Genomic DNA, 26,741 nt, shown 5'->3' with positions numbered 1-26,741 from the left:
CCCCCCCCGGCGGCACGCAGGCTGCGTCACTGCCGCGCGCCCGTGACCCGAGCCGCGGCGGGGTGGAGGAGGGGCGGTGCGGCCGGCGATTGGCCCCCCCCGCCGTCGGTCAGAGGTGAGGGGGGAAAGGCCGCGGTGCGGCGCTCGGTGATGATGTAATGGCTTTGTGCGGCGGGGGCAGCGCTTCCTGCGTCTCGCGCGGCGACTGGCGGCTCTGGGGCGTCGGGGGCCGCCGCGGGGCCTCGCCAGACCCGCCGCGGCCCGGCCCGGCCCGGCCCGCCCGAGGGCGTGAGTGAGCGAGGGGCGGGGGCGCGGCGGCCGCGGGGAGCTGGGAGCAGAGAGCGGTCCGGTACCCCCCTCCTCCCCTCGGTCTAGCCGTGCGCCGCTCGGGCCTGAGGCAGCCCTGCGGAGGCCCTGCGGCCTTACCGGCGGTCGTGAGGGCCCGCCGGGGGCGCGTGCTGTTTTCGCGGGCCGCGCGGCTGCCGCCGGAGGCGGGCTCGGGAGCGGAGCCTCCCCCTGCGCTGGGCCGGGGCGGGGGGGTAAGCCGGGGCAGCCCCTCCCCGGGTTGTACCCCATCGAGGGGTGCTGCCCGCCGTGCAGGGCGGGCTCTGCGGCTCCGCGGGGCGCCCTTCAGGCCTCGTAGGCATAAGGAGGCGTCCGAGAACCCAGCCGGGGCGTGAGTCCGAGTCTGTCGGGCCGTGCTTCGGCCCCCTCGCGCCGCTCTCTGGTTTAGCGCAGCCCGTACGAGCTGAAAGAGTTGCTCCTGCCGAAGGAGGCCGCCTGCCTGGGCGCCTGTTTGTCGTCCGCAGTGTGCCCGAGTTTGGCGTAACGCTGATAGTCGCTTTGCCGCTAAGTTTCATGTTGCACGCAGCTGTGGGATCCACGGGAATGCGCCCGTCTAATCCGTGGGGGAATAACGCGTGGTGGGCTCAGGTATCTCTTTTTATCTGTAGAACCGGTGCGCCTTGCCGGTTTGCCTGGCTTTGTGCAAGGAACAAAGTTAGTAATCTGAACTCACATAGCTGAAATTCAGATGGTTTTGGTGGCTATGTTGTGCTCCTTTTATGAAATTCTGAAGAATAAAGCTTGATCCTGGTGTTTAAGCGTTTTTTCAGATAAATGAAGAATAAAAACTTACACTTTGATACTTTGCTTTCTTTGTCTCTTAGGTTAAAAAAAAATAAATAATTAAAGGCCTCTTTATGAAACTGATCCTCAGTCAGGTGTAACTTTTGATGTATGGTGTCTAAAGGCCCCCACTATGCCAGCAGCTACCGTAGACCATAGCCAAAGAATCTGTGAAGTTTGGGCTTGTAACTTGGATGAAGAGATGAAGAAGATTCGTCAAGTTATACGGAAGTATAACTATGTAGCTATGGTAAGTGGGCAGTTGATGTTTATCTAGCAAATTACTGCAAAAAACACGATGACTTTGTTTGATGTTAGTAAATTAAAGCTATAAACTTGTTCATCCATTTTCACTGGAAGAATAATGCATTCTTAATGTTGAATTAACGCTGTATGAACATTACGATCCCAATCTATTACGTTTTTAAAAGCTAAATTTACACACAGTACTCTTCAGCCATGAAACTGTTAGATGCTTGATGTTTTATTAAAAATGAGCAGCATAAATTTTTATGGTTATCTTTTGTTAAAGTTTTAATTCTGTTTTTACAGGATACAGAATTTCCAGGAGTAGTTGCAAGGCCTATTGGAGAATTCAGAAGCAACGCAGACTATCAGTACCAATTATTACGCTGCAATGTAGACTTGCTAAAAATAATTCAACTAGGACTGACGTTTATGAATGAGCAAGGAGAATACCCTCCAGGAACTTCAACTTGGCAATTTAATTTTAAATTTAATTTGACGTAAGTGTTAAATGTCTGTGCTGTTGAATGTATGTTTCTGACTTACTGAAAATGTATTATAGGTTGTGAAAGCTATAGTAGCTCTTCTTATCTGTATGATTGGAATACCATAGATACTTTATGTGAGGAAAACTTTTGTCGCCAAACATGTGCTTTCTTCCCTCATTTCTGTGCAGTCTGTCTTACTGTTGGTAATTTGGTCAAAAATGCTAAGCAATTTCAACAAAAGTTTTAAAAAGAGGCATTTATACTTAGTGCAAGAGTTAGCTCTGCATATTCGTATTTAGCAGTCCAGAGTCCTTCTACCTTAACTTAGTTTAACTCTTACTAGTTGTTACAGAAGTCACATGTTGGTTCTTTGCATATTTTTAAATGGAAAATACCAACACGTGAAGAAAAAAAAAAAGTAAATTTACCAAAGTGACTAAAAAAGAAGTATGACAAATGTTATCAGCAAGTTCTAAAGCAAGTGTGCTCAGTCCTCTTTAAAATAACATTTTTCGTGTTAAGACTCATAACAAGTTCTAGATAATATTCTAAGTAAAATACTGTCAACTTTTTAATACTGCAGCAGCTGTTCTTGTGTTTTCAAAGCAACTTATTCTATTAAGTTACTGTATTTTAATTTTCTTCTATAATAGGTTGAAAGGCATTATTGATTCTACAGCATAACTCCTGTGGAGATTTTTGTTCTGGATTATTTTGTGTAAAGTTTGGTTAAAAAGCAAGCTGATTTTTACTATCTGTTGGAATAGTATTGTGACCTTTATTTCACAATGTGATTTTTATAGTGATAAACCTTTAAGTATAAACTTAGCTCTTCCAGTGGGATGAGATGCTTCTGTGGAGTTCTAATTATATCTTTAGCAGGTAGTTGACAAAGTTACTAGTATCTTGAATTTTTTCCTGAAGTAAACATAATTGGTCTGATAGGTTTTCATATGGCCTGAGTTGAGTATTGGTGCAAACACTTCTCAAACTTAAATATGTTGAAGGCTTGGGGTTTTTTGGCAGTCATGTTACAAGCTGATCACTGGACAGCTTGATATACATGAGTTAAAACTGCAGCCTACAAAGGAAGTTTAGAGAACAGACCTTTTTTTCTGCAGATAAAAAGACTTGTTTTCAAAGTAATTGGGCTTCTTGCAAAGAAAAAGAACTGCTGGTGTATCTCTTGATCTTTCTGCTTTTCTAAACAAGCAGTGCTGTGGCTTGTCACAAATCAGTTTGGTCTGAGGAATGACATGCTCTTTTTAATTTTGTTTGAAGCACCTCTTGAAAGAAAAGGAAGCGCAGAATTGATATTTTGGTATCTCTAAACTTACATGGCCATAAAAATGCTGTATGGAAGTTACCCATTGTCTTAATAGAAGAATATACTAATCCTGTGAAGTATGGGAGGAAGAGGAATGAATTAGTAACTTCCAAACTGTGATCTGGGAAGAAGAGCCTGTGTTATGTTTTATTTACTTTCTAAGCTTCAAAGGTCTACTTAATGTCAAGCAACTGAAAACAAAAGTAGTTTTCCACCCATTTGTGCCAGATGCTGCATAGATAAAACAGCTTAGTAAGACAAGATACAGGTAGTCACCTAACTAACTTGTTATTAGTTCACTGGGGGGATTTTTTACAAAAAGGTAAGCTAGGTAAGTGCTGCATGAAACATGAAGATATTTTTTTTTTTTTTTTTACATGGGTGGAGAAATTACTTATCTTTGTCTGTTTAGAAACTTCCTTTTGGGAAGTGGCACTGTGCCCAGTGTTCTGCTCCTAAAGCAAAACAGCTGTTGGCTGTTCCTAGAAGGTAGTTCTTTTGTGTGTGGTTCCAGCCAGGTCTTGTTATAGTGTGCTTTTAAGGAGCGTAAATATTTCTCTAAACTAACTATCCACCTGATTAGTGCAGAGCAACAAACTAGAATTAAAACTTCGTTTTGTAAAATAGGCATGTTTGTTTTGGATGGGTTCTTTAATGTGTTATGGAGATGGACAGGTGTTGGGAAGCTGATGCCTTAAAGCTGGAGAACTAATGAGCAGCTGTGTGGGAGGGAGGAAAAAAAGATACAACACATCTTGAGAATGTAGCTCTATGTTCTGATGAATGATGACTTGCTGTTAGGAATAAGGAGTATAAGTCTACAACTGAATCTAATAGTCAAGTTTGATATATTGGTTGTCCTGTCTGTTTTATTTTTCTGTGGTTTGTTTTGGTTGTTTTTTTATTAAAATTGAAAACTATACACTGAAGAGACTTTGTAGAATAGTATGTTGTGGACATATGAATATCATCTTTTAAGTAGAGCCACGTTTGCTTTTTTTTTTTTTCAGTTAACCATTCTATGTCTTTGTTATGATGATATAGATTAAACTTTAGGAAAACACCCCCCATCTATTTCATCACAAAATCCTTAAGAGTTTACAAACATGTTAGTGGTAAAGGGAGTAAATACAGGGATAAGAGGCGATCAAACAAGGCATAGAGGACTTTTTTTCCATTGTGTTAAATTTTAGGTCCAAAATATGGCTATTAAAGTTGAAGATGGTCATTTAGGAAGAAAACATTAGGCTACCTGAATTTTAAGGATTGACTAAATGGAGCAAGTACTCAATTTCCAGTTGTAGTGAGAATGGAGTTTTGATGAGCATGTGTCTGAACATTTATGTAAGCTTAAATCACAAGAAATGTGATACAACTAATACAACACTGGGATCTGGAGCGTACTGTTCCTATAGTTCTATAATGTAACATGTTAGTGCTTCAACTGTTATACTTAATTTGTCACAGTTCAAGTAATGGATCTTACTCGGTAAAATATCTGTATTCATACATTCACTTTCCTCTGTACTTTTGCAAAAGGGGAGCTCTAGGTAACTGGAAGAGGAGCAAGAACTAGTTTTTTATGAAGGAGGTGAGAATGGAGGTGCCGGGAATGGTGAAATGCTAGTGAAGGTTAACAAAAGCTATGAAAAATGATTGGTTTTGTAATTAACATGGAACAGTCAAGTTGCTTCTGCTCTGTGCTAGTGAAGTCTGTGGAATGAATAGCAAAAAAGAAACATTACCAGGTTTATAATCACTGAGGCTTGTAGATTTTGAAAATTTACTTTTCCTCTCTCTGTTTTTAGAGAAGATATGTATGCCCAGGACTCTATTGAACTGTTGACGACATCTGGTATCCAGTTTAAAAAGCATGAGGAAGAAGGAATTGAGACACAGTACTTTGCAGAACTGCTTATGACATCAGGAGTTGTACTATGTGAAGGAGTCAAGTGGCTTTCCTTCCATAGGTAAATTCTGCATGTTAAGTATTTGAGTTTTCAATATTGGTTATTGAATTCTAAAGCTTGGGCTTCACATCTCATATGTTAAGTGGTATACATCTGATACTGTATATAGCACATATCTCGGTTGGTAAGACTTAAAAAACTATTTCTGCTGTAATACCTGTAGCACCATTCTGTATTAGAAGAGTGGAGCGTACAGGGTGGTACTGGTGTTTTATTTTTGGTGTTTACATTGTAACCAGAAAACTGTAAACCAGAAAAACATGAAACTCAGAAGCCAGCAGGTGGCATTGTATCTTTTAATATCACTCATGCAAGTAATAATAGTAACAATGATAAAAGCAAACTATTCCTAAGCAATTCTTGAGCAAATATTGTTTGTCTCACGGGAGAGACTGCAGAATTATCAGTGAAGAGTTTTATAAAACACTTTTAAATTTGTTTTAAATCTCCTGGTAATCTGGGCAGCTGAAAATTACTCAGCTTGGAAGGAGAGCCCTGATAAGCCTTAATTCTAGCTGCAGTAATGAATATATTTTACTGTTTATTCCATCACAGGAACTCATCTTCCAAGAAGAAATAGAAATGCAAATGCTAAATCTCTGTGAATCTGTCAAGATACAAAAGATCTTCGGGTGTTAATAAGATTTAACACTTTAAAACTTATGCAATAGTCATTGTATATTCAACTACGTGCCAGAGATAATTTGCACTTTTTTCAAGGAACAGTGGCTTTAAAGGCTTATTGCTATTTAATACCCTCAAGTTGACATCTTAAATGCCGGCTGCTAAGCAAATCAACAAAGGTAGAGCGAATGTTTTAGCTGAGACTAGTAGTTTCCTTACAGCCTTATTCTTGTTTATCACACATGCTACATTAATGGGTGGTAATATGTAGATGACGAAATTAGAAAAAACCCAAATTCTTCAGCCTTAAATATTAAATCTTGGAGGGGAGGTTGGAGGAGAGAAAGTCACATGGAATTAGAGAAGTATTTACGTTATTAACCAACTGAAAAATAAGGATTGCGTCAGCAAGGAACGTAAAACAGTAGTATAAAGGGGCATATAACAGCCTGTTGCAGAAGTCATCATTTTGACTTGCTTTGTAGAAAGCAAGTGTTAGACTGACTTTCGAAAAAGGGGGGAGGAGGGGGGAGAGAAAAGACAGTTAACAGAAAGAGAAAAAGAGGATCCTCTTTGAGTACGCTTGTTATCTAATCTGCCTGTATCTTCCACTTGCAGCTGTCTTGACTCACCATATGACTCCAAATAATCTTACTCTTGCTATCTTGCTACTAGGGTAGCACTTTGGGGAAAAATACTGGAACAAGAATGCCATGAACTGTGTCAAAATAACTACCAAGGCTGAATTAGTGAATTAATTTTCTTTCAGTGTCTTAAACCCATTATTATGGGCTCTTACATGCATATTTGTGATTTACACTTGACTACAGTAAAATAACTTGGATGGTTCAAGAGAACGGGAGGGGAGGCATGTTATGCATGTGACTGGTACATCAACAGACACTGCCATGTAGGAGGAGCTACAGCTACAAAATGTTGTTTTTCCAATATCGCCTAATAACTTTAATGGCCCAGAGTAAGCTATCCTAGCAAAAGAATACCTGAGCCATTTCTAAACCAGGGATTCTTTTTAAAGGATAATTATATTGATTGTGTGTGATTCCTGGCTAATATGCTGGTTGAAGTGTAGTGCAAACTATGTGCAATAATGCCATTTTTACTAGTGCAGCTTATGAAGGGTTTTTGGAATGGCTTTATTAAAGGCCAGTTTCATCTGTACTAAAATGAGTTTCTGTTGTGGACTTCACTGAAAATGTCTTTAGAAATCCTCTTAAGACAGCTATTCCAGCAAGTATTTGTCAAACACTGGTTACCCACAACTTTGCTTGAAGTCGGAGAGTGTTTAAAGGCTTTTGTGCTTGACAGCATCTTGATATTACCTTGAGCACAAAACCCTGGCGTAGTGGGTTAAGTTCTGAGGAAGCTAAGATTGCACAAAGCTATAAATGAGCATGGGTCACTTAAAATGTGCCATAAAGAATAGGAAACAGGTGTTTCTAAATATATCTTAGGTTGGTTGTGATTATGTTCTATCAGTGGAAACTTAAACAGTGGGACAACTTAGTTGAAAATTCGTTTCCATGCGGTACTACTTTAACTGCTGAAAAAGCTGTGCTTGGTAGTTGCTGACTGTGCTATTGCTTCTGGTTCCTTAAAATGCTTTAATTACTACTAACCCTCAAAATTTATGAGTCTCTCAGGAAGTGAGCAGAGGGGAATTACTGCTTTCTCAGAGTGTGAGGTTATGTTTTGATTTTGTTTCATTTCCCAGTCTTTGATTTTCTTGAACTCTTGTGTAGTTTGTTTATAAGCTCTTAGCTTCTCAAACAGTTTTCTTTGTGTGGTTTTTATCTCTGCATTTGGTGTAGCTGCCTTGGCATCCTGACCTATTGGCAAATCTGTGTGGAACTGCAGTTCTGCCAGGTGTCAGTGAAGAAACGTTTGCCCTGTCACCGATTCTTGTATACTGCAACTTCATAAGCGGCTCCATCAAATCTTTTGTGTATTTGAGTCGGTGAGAGAGGAGGGGGAAGCCCTGAATTTCTGATTCTTGTCACAGTGAAGAGAGCTGTGAGTGCTTGGCAGTCTTAAGTTATAAAACAGAACAGCTCAAACGCCGTTTTTGTGGATGTTCAACTGACTGATCTGCTGAAGCTTTGAGTGTCCACCTGTGTGCAACCTTCTCAATCTACCTTTGGAGGCTCTGTGCAAACATGCCTCTTAACCCAGATGTTTTTGGGAAGCTGGAAAGTTCCAAGCTATTGTATTTCAATAATCATTTGTGTCTGACTGATTTTAGTAAAATTTATTCTGTTGGATCATTTCTATTAGCCAGTTATAAAATGAAGTAAAGCTTTCTCAGCTCTGTCAAGTTTTGATTTATTTCAGAGACTGTTGGTGCTTGAGTAGAATTCATTGTTAATTGGCTATCTGAATTATTTCTGGATAGTAAGGGAAAGAAATACAGGTGCCTTTGATCTTTTCCATGGTCTTGTTGCCTACAGCTGTCCATGTTCAGTGAAAAACGAAGGAAAAAAAAAAAAGTGGTTGTAAGAGTGCTTATGTTGCTGTATAGCTCCAGGGATTGTGGCTAGCTGTACTAAGTAACTTTAGGTAATTATATTAGAAATGGTGAAAGCTTTTTAAGCCTGTGTGTTTCAGGGTATAAACCAACCACTAATTGCCTGTTAGAGGATTAGAAGAAAACTTCTTTAATGAGCAGGTAATTACATAATTGCTCACTGTGGACTGACTTACTTGTCTGCTAGCATTTAGCAGTGGCCACTCAAAAATTTTTGAACTAGATATATCTTAGTCTTGAATTGGAGTGACAGTTCTTATGTGTGTGTAAGCTTGGATGACTGGAGCATATGACCCCTGAAAAGTATACTAAAAAGATTATGTAAATGCCTTGATACTACATTGTGATTAGTGAAGTGTGGTTTGTGATGATTGTTACGAGCACAATGGGACTAAGTGTAAGCAGCTGGAACTTAAGGAATGTGAAACATCATTTGGTTGAGCTGACCCATGCTTAGGATCCAAGAACAGATATCTGACTGAATGCTGTCATGCAATGGAAGGGTAATCATGCCTGTTAAATCCACTATTCAGATATCCTGTTCCCTTTTTCTGTATGAGAATCCTAGAATGAAAGAATCTGCTACAATCTCCAGGGGAAAAATATATTCTTCATCAAAATTGCAGATGTATGATAGCCTGCTCCCTCTCAATACAAGTAGTAAATGAATCTTGACTTTTCTTTTCTTACAGTACTTCCTTCTGAATAGAAATTGGAAGTGTTTGAGAGCATCTGTTTTCTAGTAATTCAGTTATGTACATAATTTTTTTTTTGGAAGAGGAGGGGAGTAAAAAAATTTGAGCCACAGGGATGACTGATGTCAGGAATTCAATGAGTTAATAAGCTCTCTAATCTCTAGAGGACTAAATCCTTAATCCTGAACAGTCTTTTTTGCATCTTTCTGAACAGCCTTTTTTTGCTAATGTGGCTTTTTGTCTTTTCTTTTTCTATAGAGGGCTTTATGCTGATACAGGCTTCCCCACTACGCTTCTCCCCCCTGCACCCTCCCCCAATAGGTGATCTAATAAAATTAAGCTTCCAAGCCACTGTTTTGCCAAGTATACTACAGGTTTTTGCTTTGTAAGATTCGGCTGAAATCCTTCTTTATCTTTGGCTCCTTTGCTCCCTGGCCAGTGGCTGCTGCTATGGAGATTGGAGTGCCGCCAGCTCAACTTCAAAGCACCAGATGCAGTGCAGGATTCATTCAACATGAAATTCCTGTTTAGAGCACTGGAAACCCCCATGGGAGAGCTGCAATAGTCCGTACCTTCTGTATATCTTGTATAAGTGGACTTTTAGCAAACAACCCATTTATTCCCAGTATGGTCAAGATTTTCTACCCTCTGTCTGGAAATTCATAAGATAAAGGTGATGTAGAGAATTCCATCGTATACAAAAGGTACAAAAAGCAATCCTCTTTACATTGAGTATGCAAGCTAAAGCCTTGAGCCTGCATCAGAAGTCGCCAGTCTTTGTGGGTGCTAAATATCTGCAGGATCAGTAGTACAGTGCTCTTAACTACTTTGTCTTCTGTATTGCTCATCTCACAGTTAAAGATCTCAGTCAAGATTTACTAAGTTGCAAAATTCTTGGTTTTAAGTATGATCCTCATGTAACCAAGAACGAACACGAAGTCTTAAACTGGGAATTTGGAGTCTGTAGTGGCCCCCCTGAGAGAACCTTGTCTCTCAGCTATACGCTAAGGTTCCTTAAGTAGCAAAACTGATGCAGCCTTCAGTAGAGGCAGCCCTGCTGCGTCTTTTTGTCTTCTTTGTTAGTACAGACATTTTTAAAATTGCATGTCAATATAATCTAGGAACTGATTTGGTTCAATGCAAACCTAATAACAAGATAACGTATCAGTCCCCCATCTAGTTCAGTGTGTATATTCATGAACAATCCTGCAAGTACAAGGGATCAGGATGGATCAGGTTCATGATCAGATCATGAATAATCTGTCTTGTAATTTCTGGCTTCTAGGGAAAAGGATAACTAGTCATCACTGCTTTTTGTTGTGGTGTTCAGTCCTGCTTAATACCTGGCATCTGTCTTTCCTATGCTTTAAACCCTCTGTTTCCTTTCATAATCCTCTGTAAAAGCACATGATTTCCCTTTTTACTTCCACACCTCGTTCCTATGTCCTCTTTCTTCAGTCAAGCTACTGAGAAGGAAGTCTTGCCAAACTCTTCTCTCTATTACACACACACCACACTATATATAATATCTCAGTTTCTTCTACCAAACCTTTACTGCTCAGTTATCTTGCTGCCTCCTTCTAATTTATATGTACACACAAAAAATTTTCCAATTTACTTTGTCCTTGCCTCCGAAAGGAGTAATAGTCTACAAAATATTAAAATTTTTCAGTTGTCTAACTGTGTGCTGATTGAATTGGGAAAGTTGAAAGACAATCTGCTCCTCTTCATTGCGGAGGGTGAAACTTGCCTCCAGGCATAAACATGTGTTGGCTCTGGAAACTCATGAATCCTTTGGATTTCAAGAACTGTAGAAGTGTCTCTATCTCATTCAGGTTTTAGTGAGAAACTCTAGTCTGTGTGAAAGGAACCAGCTAGGAGTCTTTCCGTTTTACGTTCTTGTTGTCAGATGAAGCCCCAGCAGCGCTACCTTGTTTCAGGATTTGGAGAAGCTCCTCTAGGCAGATCCTTTTTTGTTTCTTCACTTGGCCTTATTGAGACTAAATTAAAATGTTTTCCCTGAAAGCTTCAATGGGGCTATTTACAAGGAGGCTTAGTCTTTTGTAAGAGTCAGTCTTAATTGCATTGAAATTAAGAAAAATGTCCTGTTGATGTGTAATAAAGTCTTGATGTTGGAAGTGAGAAGGATGCTTCTAAGTTATTTGCTTATATTGTTTTTGTTATTGATTTGCAGTGGATATGACTTCGGCTATTTAATCAAAATCCTGACAAACTCTAATTTACCTGAAGAAGAGCTGGACTTCTTTGAGATACTGCGATTGTTTTTCCCTGTCATCTATGATGTAAAATATCTCATGAAGAGTTGCAAAAATCTGAAGGTAAGTAATCTGTTAATGGCTCAGAACAAATTTTGTTTTTGGAGAGAGTACTTTCTGCTAAAAATACTTATTTTCTGGTTTTGCTTTGATAATACCTATTAAACAACTTTGTTGTCTCAAACTTTATATATTTAATATTAAAGGCTATTGATAGAGGCAGGCAGGAGCACACATCGATTTTCATAACTGCTTACCAGTTAAAAATAGCATGTTGATACTGTATTTATAGTATCCAGTCTTTGTTGACAGATGATAAACCTATGTTTGGAATTGATCCTTCACTTCTTGAGTCATAAGAATTGATGGATTTCATATACTCTTATTTCCTCATTGTGCAGTCCACTAAAGGACTGCAGTCGTCTTGGCAAAGGTAATTGCAACGATGATGCTGTGGAAGTGTCTTGGGAAGAGGAATGGAGTGAAGAATGTTTCAGATGGCCCCATAAGGAAAGATAAACAACAGCATATGTTCAGGGACAACATGTGACTTCTAGAAAAAAATGCAGTACCAGAAACTAATCTCTCATGTCAGGCCAGCGGGGTTACTAATTGGCTTACTCTATCAGGCATAAAATTTGGATACTTTATTGGACTGGACAATGAATGGAAACTGGAACTAAGTATGTGAAGGGAAGACTGCAAATGAAAGAAAGATGCTACAGGGATTGTTAACAGCTTTACTTGCCAAAGAACTCTAAGAGTCTGGACTGCTGCTGGAATGAGGTGCATCGTTCATCTGAGGTGATTAATGACTTGCTGCTTTTGTGGAAAGTAACTCGATTCTCTAGGCTTTCTTAATGAGAACCTGCAGGAAAAAGAGGACACGGACTGTAGTACAACCAAATCCTAACTAAGGGATGGCTTGCCACTTCATCGTGCTGAACTAGTGACCTGTGTGGGGTGTATAGTCCTCTGTTTCTTTCTGAGTTAAACTAATAGAGTGTGTCACTTTTAAGTAGTAGCCTACTTGTGTGGGAAGTAAAGTGTGTAAATCCTTTTGTTAATCAAATTAAGGTTGAAAATGGAGACCTCCCTTCCAATTAGTAAGAAAAGTATACCTACTTGTGTTCATCTAGAGTTGTTATTGGTATAATCAGCCGGGCAAATGGCTGAGTATTAGAGAACGTCTTAGAAACAGTTTTTTTCCACAGAGGCCAGAAGAAAAAATGCAATATTGATAAACTTCAGGAGGAGGGACGGGGGGGAAACCCCAAACAAAAAATGCTCTCACTTTCTCATTCCTGGTGAAGCAAAGTAAAGCATCTGCTGTCTTAGTGGTGGCGATACACTTACTAAGTATGTATAGATTATACAGAATGTATCATCCAACTTTAGTGATGTAGGGAAGGTGACAGAATGACATCCGTGTCACCATTCCAGAGGTGACATTCCCAGTGGGTTTGGGGAGGAGGGGATTGTATTTCCTGTCGTTTCATTAAGACGTAGTAGTGTGTAACCTGCATTGTTTAGAGACACTCATGTTTTTTGGAAGACAAGTAAAACCTTCACAGGTCTTATTTCAGCAAACCTTAAGAACAAGGGTGATTTTTTTTTTTTTTCAGAGCTGAATATATAGGTCAGCTTTCCTTCAGTAAATCTTGATCCTGTCACCTAACCTGCAGACTGGTAATGACAGCAGGGGAGGGGATGTGGACTGCCCTACCCCTCCAAATTTACCAGTGATGAAATGATGGTGGACTTGTACTGTACTGAGAGCAGCTGTCTGAAACAAATTGCTAAACATTCAGTGTTGTGACTCTAAAAATGCATGCGCTGTCTCCTAATGTCTGTCACTTACAATCTCTATTAAATTGCAGTGAATTGAACTGCTGTGCAGTTGTCCTTTATTGACTTGTCTAAGTTATTTTTCCTATGAAAGTCACAGACTTGCTGTAGGTCCCCCACTCCCTGCCCCCACACACCCAAAAAAGAATTTTTGGCATTGAGAAGAGAAATATGCTTCAGGATTGGGGAGCTGTTTGGTGCTCTTTTTGTGGAATTGAGTAGTCTGTGAATTTACGGTATGTTACTCTAACTGAAATGGACATGAATGTACTTTACTGGCATGCAGATTGGGAGTTAACTTGAGATATTAATGTAGTATAGGTTCAACTCGTGCTTGTTCTTTAAAAATCTTTCTATGTAGACAATTCCAAATCTTTTGATAGTAACGGCAACTCTAAGTAATGTAGATTTATAGGCCTTGTTGGAAACTTACTTTTAATATGGGGGTTTGGACAGAACAATGAACTCTGGTATGAGTGCCATGAAACCAGTGTTTGAACTGGATTTGCTGTCGACTATGGTCATGTGATTATGTAAATTATTCTGTGGCCTTTTTCTTGGAAAGACCGATGCTCTGAAAACTTGGGAAGAATTTGTCCTTCTCCTCCAAGAGTAAAATGTTCATATCTGGAGTGCAAAAATCTTGCCTGAAAGAGAATCTCAATAGCCTATTAATTTTCAGAGACAGCCAAATTTTATTCTGTAATTATTTCAGTTATAGACCAGGAAGTTCCACACCAAAGTGGTGTGTGATATATTTACAAATAGATATATACCATTAAAAGCGCTATTTTCAAAGCATTCTTCTGTAGGCTGCTGTTACTGTAAATTTTGAATTACTAAGTCTACATTCCAGAGCTTGCAGCTGCTGTGTAAATATTACTGATTTTTTTTCTTGAGTGTTTTTCTTCGAAGTTATTTGAAGCTAGAGTAGATAGCAGAACCTGATGATGAGGCACTGCTTATTCACAGCTTGAGGAAGTAGAGGGTTTAGGAGCCGAAAATGGTGCCTTGAAAGGGTGTGGGCCTAACCGCTGTTGCTAACTCTAACAGCTCATTATTGGAGTTAGAAAGCGGAGAACGTGCTTGTATCCGAGATGCACTTTTTTCTCCTGCCCACCAGCCCTCAGCATGTTTTTGAGTGTGTAAGTTAAATAACAGAGCATGTTTGAGTGTTCAAATGTTGTATCCAAGCACATAAAGAAAACAAGGTAGCTTCAGTGCTTAACTGTATAGTGTATAGACTTACTCTTACCTTAAACTTCTGTAAATTATATTCCAGTTGCTCAAGCTGGAATAAAACTAGCCATACCAGTACTAGGTTTTCATGTTGGTTTATAGGTGTTAGTTGGGAATGTTATTACTGAAGCTTCCACCTTTTAAACAAAACAAAAACCTGTTGCATTAAGATTTACAGGAATTTTCATAATGTTTGATCTGATTTTCAGGTCAGACTTTCTTTTATTGCTCTGTGAGTTTTAACTTTGACTGTTATGCTTTTGCCTCTTACTGCTTCCCTTCCTGTACTTGAAACAGGTTAAGAGTGGAAGGAAAGGTGAACTTGGATACTAGGCAGTCTGTCTTTAAAAGCATTGCTTCTGTGCAACATTTTTGCCTTGCAAAGCTTATGGCAGCACTAAGGATTTTGTCTTTGTTTTTTTGATCTTTCTAGACCTTAAAGAATGTGCATGTGCTTTAGTCTATTTCCAGTAGCTTTATTGCTTAATGATTAAAAAAAGAATGGATGTACAAAATTATGTGCTCACAGTGTAGCTTACAGCATTAAAAGTCTGCAGTTACAGTATAACATGTCCTTCAACTGATCTGTGTTATCTATGTAAAACCAAACCGACTTGTGACAGATTTGCTTCCACACGTAGTGGTTATTGCCTTTTTGAGGGGCACTAAAAAGAAGTTTATTTGGTCACTCTGCACTTAAGGGGATAGCCTTTCACATCAGCTTACTGGGCTTAAAAAAAAAAATTTGCTTCAAAACTGGAGAAGTTTTACCCTTGCGAGCAGATAGATTTGCAGCTTTGGAGTGGTGTTTACAGCTTCACAGTCTGTCCTTTTAAGCCATGTATCAACATTCAAAGCAGACAATTACTGTTTTAAATTGTTCCCTTTTTGTATGTGAGATGTTTATATACTTTTTTAAGAAGTAGGTTTCATTACACATGTGACTATTAAATATACATCTCTAATAGAAAAGCTGGCTATACCATTGGATTTTAGTATCTTAGAAAACTAGCTGCAAGACGATGGATTTTTTGGCATGTTTTTTTCCCTATCCTCTTATGGCAGCTATGAAACAAACTTTAAAGAGGGGTAGAATATCTTGTAGAGGTGGAATGGGCACTTTCTTCCTTTTTTGACTTTACCACTTGGTTTCTAAATGCCTGTTGTGTAACGTTTTCCTGGACTCCCTGTAGTGTTCTAGATACTTAAGGATACTCTCAGTTTTTGTGAAGGGAAGTGGAAAAACCCTCAACTTAATTGTTGAAAGGTAAGTGGAAAAAAAAAGGTCGGTTTCAAAGGAAACCTAGATACTTTAAAACATGGAGGCATATGGGCACCTCATTTGTAAGCACTTGAATTCTTGTGTTTGTAGAACAACGTTTTTACCTTTTAAACTTTCATTCAAATAGAAGGAGTACAGGAACACCTGGTTTTGTTCTTCAGCATTGCCAGTCTTTTCAACATCTTGAAGGAATTGTTTTGCTAAGTAATGACATCTGGTTACTGGAGAAGCTGGAACATGAAGGAGTAATAGTTTTGTTGGTCACAGATACTGCTTTATTTAACCAATACTGACACAGAATTCTAATGCTGCTATTGATACTGAAAGTTTGATTCTCCAGGTGTGTATTTACCTAGTATAATAACTGTTTCAGCTACTGTGCAAATGTTAAAATATACCTGAGGTTGTATGACTTGTGTAACAGATTTTCCCAAATATAGCTGTTCAGTTTTCTGATTTAATTTTTTTCAGCAGTTAACAAAAATGTTTTCTTTTTCAGGGTGGATTACAAGAAGTGGCTGAGCAGTTAGAGCTGGAAAGGATAGGACCACAGCATCAGGCAGGATCTGATTCTTTACTCACAGGAATGGCCTTTTTCAAAATGAGAGAAGTAGGTGGACGTATTGGTTTTATCTCCATGATAGTAACGTGCTGTGATAGTCAGATGGAATTGTTGATTCTCATAAGTCTACCCTATTTTAAGGAGGTCTCTGAAGGGCTTCAGGAGCCACTCCTTTCTTGACAAAAATAAGACCACCTGTATTTTCCCCAGAGTAAGTGTGAACCAGCCCTATTGATTCCCTGCTTAGCTGCTGTGAGTGAGTATTGCTTCCTGTTTCCAGCCTGTGCCCAGCTTTTGGGGTTTTTGTGGGTTTTTTTTCCTTCCCTGTTTTGCAGGGTACCTTTTTTTAGGTGGCTGCTGCAGTGAGTTATGAGCTGCTGGAGCCAGACTCCTTTCTGGGTAACCGTAGTCAAGCCAATTTTTTTTGAGCTTCTGCTCAGTGTAATACCCAGCTGGTGTGCAGTGCTGCTTGTGACAGGCCTGACGGGGGAAAGAGTGTCTGGACTAGCCACTTCTAGCTAAACTTGCAAGGCTACAGGTGTATTAAATAATGACTTTCAGACTGCTGTAGAGAATGTCCGTGAATTTGTTCCTTACCATTGAGTAAAGCACAGAGTAACTCAGGTTCTAAAAGATTATACATCAATCAATTAACTCAAGGTTTGCAGCAAGGAAAATCAGGTCTTCCAAGCTTCATGTATCCTTGCTGCTTGTCTGCATGCAATAGGAAGATACTAGGATATCTTGCATTAGCAGAACAAACAAATATTGAAGGGGCCTCTTCTGGAAAGCAGTTGCACTGGTCAAATGTCAGTGCATCTGAACATGGCGTTCTGGCAGCGATTTGGTATCATTTACCACGGATGGCAATAGCAAACTTCATCTTTTAATAAGGTTTAGTGTTGTATGCTGAGGTGTCTACCTTCTGTAATCCAGCCTTTTGTATAAAGGAGAAAATGACCACGAGTTTCTGACAAATACTGGTGAGACAGCAGGTGAAAAATAAATGCTGTGATTTAAGCTGGTTTGCTCATCGCAACACTCTGTTCTGCCTCTGCTGGAACTGTTGTAGTTGTCAAGCAGGTCATGAGCTACAGATGCAATAGAGAGGATTGTGTTTGTGGTACGATCCAAGCCCAGTGCTGCTAACTGCTGTCTGCCCGGTATTGTTAATCTTTCACTCTTGAATTTGAAACAAAATCCAAAGCAAATAAAGGGAAAGAGGAAGTATATGATAATCATGCCTAAGATATTGCCTTTCAAGTTAGTTTTCTAGAGGAAAAGGTTCAAACCCATTATTGTTTCTCTAATGAGCTGCAGTTTGTGTTACATGGCAAATTAGCTTCTTGAATTTGTTTACCAAAAGCTCTTATTGGGAGAAGTAGAAATCTTTGAGGTTTTTTAGAGCAAAGCATTTGCTTAATTAAGCCAACAAAGATGGATTGGTTATGATTATTTTTTTCAGTATTTTCAGAGATTCTTTGCAAATACAGCATTTCTAAATAAGGACACAGTAGTCAGCAGAGAGAAATATATTTAATGTGCATTTTTAAAGCCTTTTCAATAGAATTCATTGTTTAACAATGTATTTCTGAGTGAAAAAACTTCATTTTACAATGCTTTTAGAGGTGCAAAATTAATAAATGTGTTACTACTGTGTTACTAATTGTTGTGAAGGAGTTGCAACTTGCTGGGATTTTGAGTCCCAGCCAAAAAAATCAGAAATACTTAAATACTGATACTACAACAGTAGAGCTGTTGTTCTGGTGTCTTCCTACCTGTTTATTTCTTGAAGAACTGCTGGGGCTTTAGAACTTTTAACTGAGGTCTTCAGTTCCTGCTGTATAGGACTTTCCATTCAGACTGTGCTGCTAAGAGCAAAGCTTAAAGGGAGAAGTTTTCAGCTTGGGTGGTATTTGCACTCCTCTGCATTTAGATTGTGTGTTGTGTCCACCCAGCTCCTGCATGCTTCTGGCTGCCTTAGATTTCTGATGTTGATGATGACTTAAAATGTCAACCACTGGGATGGCCAGGGTTGCTGTGAAATTTTTAGGGTGAAGAATTTTTGTGTATGTGTGTTGTCTTTTTTTTGTAAGGTATTTGTGGTTTTGCTTGAAAACCTAAGTCTGAAAGGTAGAATATGATGGGGTTTCATATGTCTTCTGCTGAAAAGTTCAGCTTGCAATTAAGGCTTGTAAGCTGTAAATGCAGTCTTAGTGCAAAATTTACTTTAATGTTGCTGTTCCTTTTTAAATGAAGTCCCCCTCTATGAGGAGCTAGCTGGAAATATATCTCCATAATGGGTTTTGTGCTCAAATGTTCTCCCCGCCCCCAAACCTTTATAATATAAATCAGGACATACCTCTGTTTCAAGACAGAATATGATGAAAACCCCCACACTGAGGAGTAAATAGAGTACGTGCAGCAATGATGGATGCTAAGCATAGGCCTGTTGTGAGAAACTCCACAGAAATCAGTTGGAGAAATCTTTGTTGCACTTGCAGAAAAGTGAGTGATAACTGATAATATAAAATTATCAAAACATTGCATTTGGCCATTTCATCAGGAAAGGTGCACAGGGAGACTGATTGTATTCCTTGACAGATTTACTTTAAAGAATCATGTCATATAGCACATTTTGATAATGTGTTGAGATTGTGTGTTATTATGTTAATTGTATCATCTTTTGCACCTTGGGATTTGATATCTTATGCTAAAAAGAAAGTAACATTTTAAAGCCTTTCTATAGTTCTATTTAAACTGAGTGTTTTCTTTTGGCAATAATTTGTATCTCTCTTTTAACTCTTTAGATGTTCTTTGAAGATCACATTGACGATGCCAAATATTGTGGCCACTTATACGGCCTTGGTTCGGGGTCATCTTATGTACAAAATGGCACAGGGAATGCATATGAAGAAGAAGCCAACAAACAGTCATGACATGAAATGAAAGGCCATCTTTTTGACCTCTACATGCTTGTATATAGGTTTTATCTCTGGTTGAACCCCTTGGACAATAAGGCTTTTTTTCCCCCTTTCTCAGCACACTTTCTTTTCTGCCTTTCTATGTACTAAACTTGACTGTTCCTATCACAGATTTTGATCTTGATATTGATATGTAAAATTTTCTGGGTTACATTTTGGCCTCATACTAGCCTATTTGTAAAGAAGCATGTATAGGATCAGTGTGGCAGAGAGAAGGGGAAAGTTAAATCATAATGAATAGTCTGGTACATCTACCTGTATTGATCCTCTAGTTTTTTGTCTCTTTCCCCTCCCTTCTCCAAATTAACTGGCACTGATTGTAACTGATTTCCCCATTCATGTCTGTTCCTTCCAGTATGCAGGCGTTTTAGCTATTCAAGATTGTGGACCATCAAATTTGCACTTTACAGAGCGACTCTGACTCAGATCCTCTGTTTTATTTGAAGTTTTGTTTTGTTTTTTCTTTTGCCCTCAGCTAGAAAACAATCATCTGCCAAGTTCAGCAGCTTCACGCTGTATTTCCTTGGTATCTCAACCCACAGAACGTGACTTGTTCGCTGCATAACCTCTGTTTGGTCAAGCAAAACAAACTACTGAAATCATAGTAACTGCTGTTATTTTACTAGTGTTCAGTCATCTTCAAACACATCCTGCACGTGTCAACTCCTGGTTGGTCAGCTGCTTTAAAACCGCTCTGTGATGGGGGACAGAAGCTTGAAAGAACAGCTTTACACCCTTCAGGAAAAGAACAGCTGTGACTTTAGCATTTTTGCCATTAAGCTGAGAGTTGAAGGATATTGGAATAGTACGAGTTTTGTAATGGCACACTTCCCTTGATTAACTTCCTAGCTTTTATTCTAGTAATGTACACCTCAAATATTTTTTATGAAGTCATATTTATTATGTACTTGATTTGATGATTTTTGAAAGTCAGTTTAGTTGAAGATAAAACCCAAAGATCTGCAAAAATACTATTTAATTGAATTATTGAATTAGAAGGACAATTAAATCGTGCTTTTTTTGTAGTTGCTACAAAGACAGATGTTACAGATACTTGTTGTAAAACAACAAAATATAAATAACTTATAGCTAATAAAGTTACCTGAGGAGTGTAATGCTAGTTTATTTTTGAGTATATCTTAGCAATATATTTTAGATATATTGTTTTAAAGGACCCTAAAGTACGTTCTTAACTCTGCATAGCATGTGTACGGAGCAGTTGTGCAGGAAGGATTTTTGGTATTGAATAGCTAAATACTAGCCTGAAATGATGGAATGTGCGACATTGTGTGCCTGTGTGTGTGCGTGCGCGCGCGTTTGTGTGTGCGTGTTCGACGCGGAAATCAATAGTAGAAAAATCTCCAAATGTTCGCCAAATTGTTCTGTTTTACCTTGTACTTAAAAACAAAAAATCAAACACCTTTTTTTTGATTGAGTTACGATGATGTAACTGGGTGGTCCTTTTTAAACAACAAGTAATTTGCATAACAGAGGGTATTTGTTTTTAAAGCTTTTGTAAATAAAGGCCTAAGAAATGTTTTCTTACATAACAACAGACTGGTGGTTTTGTTACACACATTCCAGGAAAAAATTTTGCATTTAATCAGTTAAATTCTGTGTTCTGTTTTGTTTAGGCATAATAGTTCTCTTCCATGTGCTTATAAAATGATCTAACTCACTGCTCCCTGACTGATTCCACTTTCAGAGCAGAATTCTGTTCATGTGTTTCCAATCACCTCATTCCTACTGACCTGAGTTGCAAGAGTAGTGATTACAATTTACTACTGAGGCATCCAAATCCCATTAGTAATTTATTTTAATACCATTATGCATTAGATGATGGTGACTTGTTTTAGCTTCGGTTGTCTTTGGCCTTAATAAGATAGGGACTACCAAATGGGAAAACGGGATGGATTCTGACTGTGGCATCAATCTGTGTCTTTTCACACTTGAACTGTAGGCTTATGTGGAAAATTTGCATACACATGGAATGAAGAACCCCTGAAGGTTGATGCATTTTGAAGCGACTGCTGAGCATCCCACATGCTGTGCCGTGCTTTGCTTTGCTTCCCGTCATGAACCTGTCGTTGGACTCCTTTTGGAAGACGCTAAACCCAAAGATACACGATAGGTGTGCACCTCGTGTCCCAGCTGCTAATGAGCACACAGTCTGCAGGACTGAGCTGAGTTTGCTTAAGCCCTAGCCTAAAATTCTCATGGGGCATTTGACTTTATGCAATTCTACTCTTTAGTTTTCTTCCTGTAAGAAGAGCTTTTCTCAAAACCCACCAATGAGCATGAAACTAAGATTATGCTTTATTCTGTGTGAGAGCCTTTGGTCTGATCAATGTGATCTGTCTGTTGAGAGTTGATTACAGCTGGGGAGACATCTGTGCATCATTCAGTTTCCATGGCAAAATTAGATTTAGTTTCCATTAAGGAGTGATTTAAATGGTGAATTGTAGAGATTATGAAAAAAGTAATTTCTTCTTATGTGTAGGACTGTTACTTGTAAACTGCAGAGCCTGAAATCTGAATCTGTTTCCAAAGTGGACAGCTAGAATTGCTTTTGCAAAATAAATGTGCAGGCACAGTTCCAGCTGTCTGGACATGCACCTTTTTGTTCAGAGACAAGAATTCTCTTTCCAGGCCTCTGGTCTTCCCAATCCATTTAAAATATATTGTTGTTTGAGTAGGAGAAATGCAATATCAAAACCTGTTATATTTGATCTTTCTTTTTTTTTTAATTCACGTGTATTTTTGGCTTCTGGAGTCAGATGAGTGTTCCAGGAACATTATGGTCTCTGTCACTTCTTTTTTTTTTTTAATTGAAATTTTGTTTAAGCATTTAATCCCTTTGCTTGTTGAAACTAGGCAAGAAGGATCTTTGAGACGGAAGAAAATAGGTCTGAAACATATTCAGAGTCTTTGAGGCTTTTTACCGTATGAATTTGGGGATGACCTATAACCTCTGACGTTCAAGAACTTTCTCTAATCCTATCTGACTGGTTACTCCAAGCTAAAGAATGGTTCATTCCCTCACACAGGAAATCAAACGAAAGTGGCAGGAAGCCTGCATCGATGGACAAGGAGCTTCTGACTCGACTCAAACATAAAAGGAAGTCTATGAAAGGTGAAAGCCGGGACACTGTTTTAAGTGTGCAGGGATTGGGCTAAGAAGGCCAAAGGCTATCTGGAGTTGAATCTGGTGAGGGGCAAGAAAAGCTTCTACGGGGACATCAGGAGCAAAGAAAGATTAGAGAAAATGTGAGACCACTGCTGAATAGGGGCAGGAGACCTAGTGACAAAGGACAGGGAAAAGGCCATAGAAAAGGCCTTTGCCTTCTGTGCTTTGTTTTTTACTCTTAAGACTTGCCTTCAGGAATCCCAAGTCCCTGAGATGCCTAGGAAAGTCTGGAACAAGGAAGGCTTATCCTTGGTGGAGGAGGATCAGTTTAGGAACATATAAACAAATTGGACATAAGGAAGTTCAGAGGACCTGATAGGATGCACCCAGAAGTGCTGAGGGAGCTGACTGATGTCATTGCAAGGCTGTTCTTGTTATCTTTGAAAGGTCATGGTGATAAGAGTAGTTTCCTGAGGAGTGGAAGAGAACAGATGTCACTCCTACCTTCAAAAAGGGTGAGGAGGAACTGCAGGCTGGACAACCTCACCTCGATCCCTGGGAAGGTGATGGAGCAGATAGTCCTAGAAACCATTTCCAAACATAGAATGGATAAGAAGGTGGTTGGGAGTAATCAGCCTGGATTTATGAAGGGCAAATAATTTCTGACCAGCTTGCTGTATTTTACCCTCCTGTGAGACGGTGTATTGGACTAGATGATCACCACAGGTCCCTTCCGATGCTAAGACTCTTCTATGATACTAGAGCACACTTACGTAGACTGCACTGGGTCCTTACGTCTGAAGTAGATGAGGCATGAGTATGGGTGTTCTGCACCCACAAGGTACCTATGCTTATTGGTCACCCAGAGGACAGTTCACGCAGTGAAGGCTGAGTGGTTACTTCATGTTGTATAGCATGGACTGTGCAGATGGCCTGTTTTGTTTAAGGTCCATGCTTTGCCTCCTCATGTAGGCTGTTGCTTTTGCAATGTTGTGTTTTGCTGAAAGAACAGAAATGTAGTTGGTTCCACTTTCCGGTAGTGGGGCATGTTAAGCTCGTGAAGCGAAAGGAGACAGTGTGCCTTGGGGAATCAGTTATTGTTCATCTGGTTTTCTTTAGTTTAAAATTACTGTATCAAAGATAATTCCACTAGTAGTGCTTGAAACGTGGGAGCCTAAACAATTGCAGAGAGCAAACAGTGGGTCTGAGTAGCGTCTCGAGGATGATTAGTTACAGTGGGAGAAGCTGGTTGATAACAAGTATGTTTAGCTGTACATAAATCCAGTTGAGAATTATTTCTGCTAGGTTACAAGTTGTGTTTCTGTTAATTGCACAGCACTGATGGTATTAATTTTCATGCTGGGGGAGTAACCTTAAACAGTGCCTTAAGTAATGGGGTGTACTTCAGAACCAAAGTTACAGAATCAAACCTGTCTTTTGAGGCGTCCTTGTCATAGAAACCTACATGACAGATAGTGTAATTTTATAGTATTCTCATTTAATAGTTCCAAGTAAAATTTCCTAGCTTACAAAATGCTTAAGAAATCTTGCATTTAATCATGATGGCTGAATGTTAGAATCACAGAATAGTTTGGGTTGGAAGGGACCTTTAAAGATCATCTAGTCCAACCCCCCCTGCCAACATCTTCAACTAGATCAGGTTGCTCAGAGCCCCGTCCAACCTGACCTTGAATGTTTCCAGAGATGGGGCATCTACCACCTCTCTGGGCAACCTGTGCCAGTGTCTCACCACCCTCATTGTAAAAAATTTCTTCCTTATATCTAGTCTAAATCTACCCTCTTTTAGTTTAAAGCCATTCCCCTTTGTCGTGTCGCAACAGGCCCTGCTAAAAAGTTTGCCACTGTTTTTCTTAGAAGCCCCCTTTTAAGTACTGAAAGGCTGCAATAAGGTCTCCCCAAAGCCTTCTCTTCTCCAGGCTGAATAACCCCAACTCTCTCAGCCGTTCCATCCCCCTGATCACTTTTGTGGCCCTCCTCCGGACCTGCTCCAACAGGTCCATGTCTTTCTTGTGCTGAGGGCTCCAGAGCTGGACGCAGTACTCCAGGTGGGGTCTCACCAGAGCAGAGTAGAGGGGCGGAATCACCTCCCTCGACCTGCTGGCCATGCTTCTTTTGATGCAGCCCAGGATACGGTTGGCCTTCTGGGCTGCAAGCGCACATTGCTGGCTCGTGTCCAGCTTTTCATCCACCAGTACCCCCAAGTCCTTCTCGGCAGGGCTGCCCTCAATCCCTTCATCCCCCAACCTGTATTGATACTGGGGATTGCCCCAACCCAGGTGCAGGACCTTGCACTTGGCCTTGTTGAACTTCATGAGGTTCACCCGGGCCCACTTCTGGAGCTTGTCCAGGTCCCTCTGGATGGCATCCTGTCCCCTTTGCTGGGTGTTCAATTTTTACACTCTATGTTGGGCTGAGCCACACACACTTCCCCATGTTGGTATGACGGGCTCAGGAAGATGATACTTTCTATTGATTATTTTAGGGAAGGCCATTTATGTAACCAGCTGTATTAGTTGAGTGGGTCAACTGGTTACCTACAACAAAGGCCACCCTCCGGTTCCCTTCATGTTGAGATCAGTTCAGCTTCTTTGATGACAGCTGTGGTCACTTCCTACCTTCTTTCCTGAGCTTCACGAGCACACCATCCTTGCCTATCTTCTCTGAGCCTTCCTCCATTGAAGGGGTTCATTGACCAGTCAAAGAACGAAGTGTGGCTTTGTAAGGCCAAATGTTGCTGGGTTTATTTATTTTAAATGTGCTACATATTAACGAATATGCCATTGAAACAAAGGAAAAAACCATAAACTTAAGCCCCTGTGTCTTCACTTAGGTTTCCCAATGGTATATCTGTTTTTGTTTTGCTGACATGTTTTTGGTTGGTTTTTTTTCCCATTTTCTCGAGTGTCATTTTTACTTGAGAACAGGTGTTTCTGTGATTTCTGTTTTAAGCTCCCAATTGGTTTCTCAACCTTGAATTAACTAACAACTCACCTACACTAGTTGAGTGCACTGAAAGGAAGAAATTACTGCTGTAGTGAATCAGTTTTTAGAACTTCCCTGGAAGTTTAATATTCTCGTGATGTTAATGGATTTAGGATGGTGTGGGTTCATTGCAGTTTACTAAGTTGTAAAATAATTATTCTAAGAAGTGAATTTTAAAATAAAATAGACTTCTCAAGATTTTTATTTAACAACATCAAGTCAGCGATGGCAAAGAAAGCCAAAAGGCTCCAGTAGAATTGTTGGTATTTGTTTGACTACCACAAATTGTAGAGTTTGAACAAAATCTCACAAATAATAAAACCTGATTTTTGCATAGAGCAAAACACAGGTTGTGTCAGCATACTTTCCCATTCATACCACGAAGCTCTTTTTCTGACATACCTGAACTTGAGTGTACCTTGGTTGGTTTATAAGAGATTGTTTTGGTGTTTTCTTCCCTCTTGCCTGACTAGGTATGGTAGGGAAACGAGGAGGATTCTCCTGCATTATTTTAGCAGTCTTGCGTTGGGAATGAAATGTGCTCGTTGATGCCAAATGTGAAGATCTGATTTCTTCAGAGACTTGTCTCATCATTTTTCTGCTAGCACAGATGTGATTTTTTTTTTTTCCTGCCTCTGTTGAAGTGGGAGAATTCTCTTGCCCAAGTGTGCGCTTTCCTGTGGGCAGGAGAGACTTGCGACTATTAACTGCGTTGGATAATGCGAGGGAAGGAGATGGAGGGAGGGGAAGCTTCCCCTTCTCTGTGCATCAGCTAGAAATTGGCAACAGCTGAACTTTTTGAGCTGCATTACAGAGAACATGCTTTATCTTTCATAGGGTAGCAAATCAGAGCTATGGTTGCAGTTGGCAGTATCTTTTATTTATTTTTCATCATATAATAGCTGAGCTTTTCCTTCATTCTTGTTCCCCTCTGCATGCTCTGGAGTGCATTCGTAGTATCTATGGTAGTGTTTTATATGAAGGTTAATTGCTAGTGTGCTTATACCATCACTAAGCTACTGATTTTCTGCTGTACTTGTATCTGTTTGAACTACTGGCCAGTTTAATCTGATGTGATAGAGAAAATAACTGGAAATGGGTTCCTGTTATTCAGGCTGTAACACACAGTTTGTATACGTTGTGTATTTTGTCTTTATAACCAGGGCTCCTTCTTAGGTGAACTGAGAATTATTCTATTTTCAGAAGAAAAAAAGGAATATTACTTCATAAAATGATGACTGTCAGAAGTGTTGGGTCTGTTCCAGTTATGCTGATCAGTTAAACTGTGAGCATGCAGGAGGTGGGAAAGGGGACCTAGCTCATAGCACGCTCTTCCAACTGCTGCAGTCAAACTGTTGGGCCCATCTGCTTGAGAGGATTACAGTGATCTAGGATGAAGC

At 39.7% G+C, this 26,741-nt stretch overlaps 1 protein-coding gene across 3 annotated transcripts; it reads left to right on the top strand.

Moving 5' to 3' along the window:
* The first annotated feature begins 23 nt into the window (after positions 1 to 23).
* CNOT7 (CCR4-NOT transcription complex subunit 7) lies at positions 24 to 21,828 on the top strand. Of its 3 annotated transcripts, none has more exons than XM_075149167.1 (7): positions 26 to 115; positions 1,170 to 1,378; positions 1,681 to 1,874; positions 4,998 to 5,159; positions 11,215 to 11,359; positions 16,165 to 16,275; positions 19,038 to 21,828. In XM_075149167.1, the coding sequence occupies exons 2-7, from the start codon at positions 1,262 to 1,264 to the stop codon at positions 19,164 to 19,166; spliced, it is 858 nt and encodes a 285-aa protein (XP_075005268.1). In that variant the 5' UTR covers positions 26 to 115; positions 1,170 to 1,261; the 3' UTR covers positions 19,167 to 21,828. The 3 variants fall into 3 exon arrangements, with proteins under 3 accessions (XP_075005270.1, XP_075005268.1, XP_075005269.1); XM_075149168.1 differs by lacking the exon at positions 26 to 115 and adding an exon at positions 148 to 288; XM_075149169.1 differs by lacking the exon at positions 4,998 to 5,159 and having other exon boundaries at positions 24 to 115.
* The last annotated feature ends 4,913 nt before the right edge of the window (positions 21,829 to 26,741 follow it).

The sequence above is a fragment of the Calonectris borealis genome, chromosome 4 (assembly GCF_964195595.1).
Source record: "Calonectris borealis chromosome 4, bCalBor7.hap1.2, whole genome shotgun sequence".
In the NCBI taxonomy this organism is placed as follows: Eukaryota; Metazoa; Chordata; class Aves; order Procellariiformes; family Procellariidae; genus Calonectris; species Calonectris borealis.
This window is presented reverse-complemented; position numbering and strand designations above follow the sequence as displayed.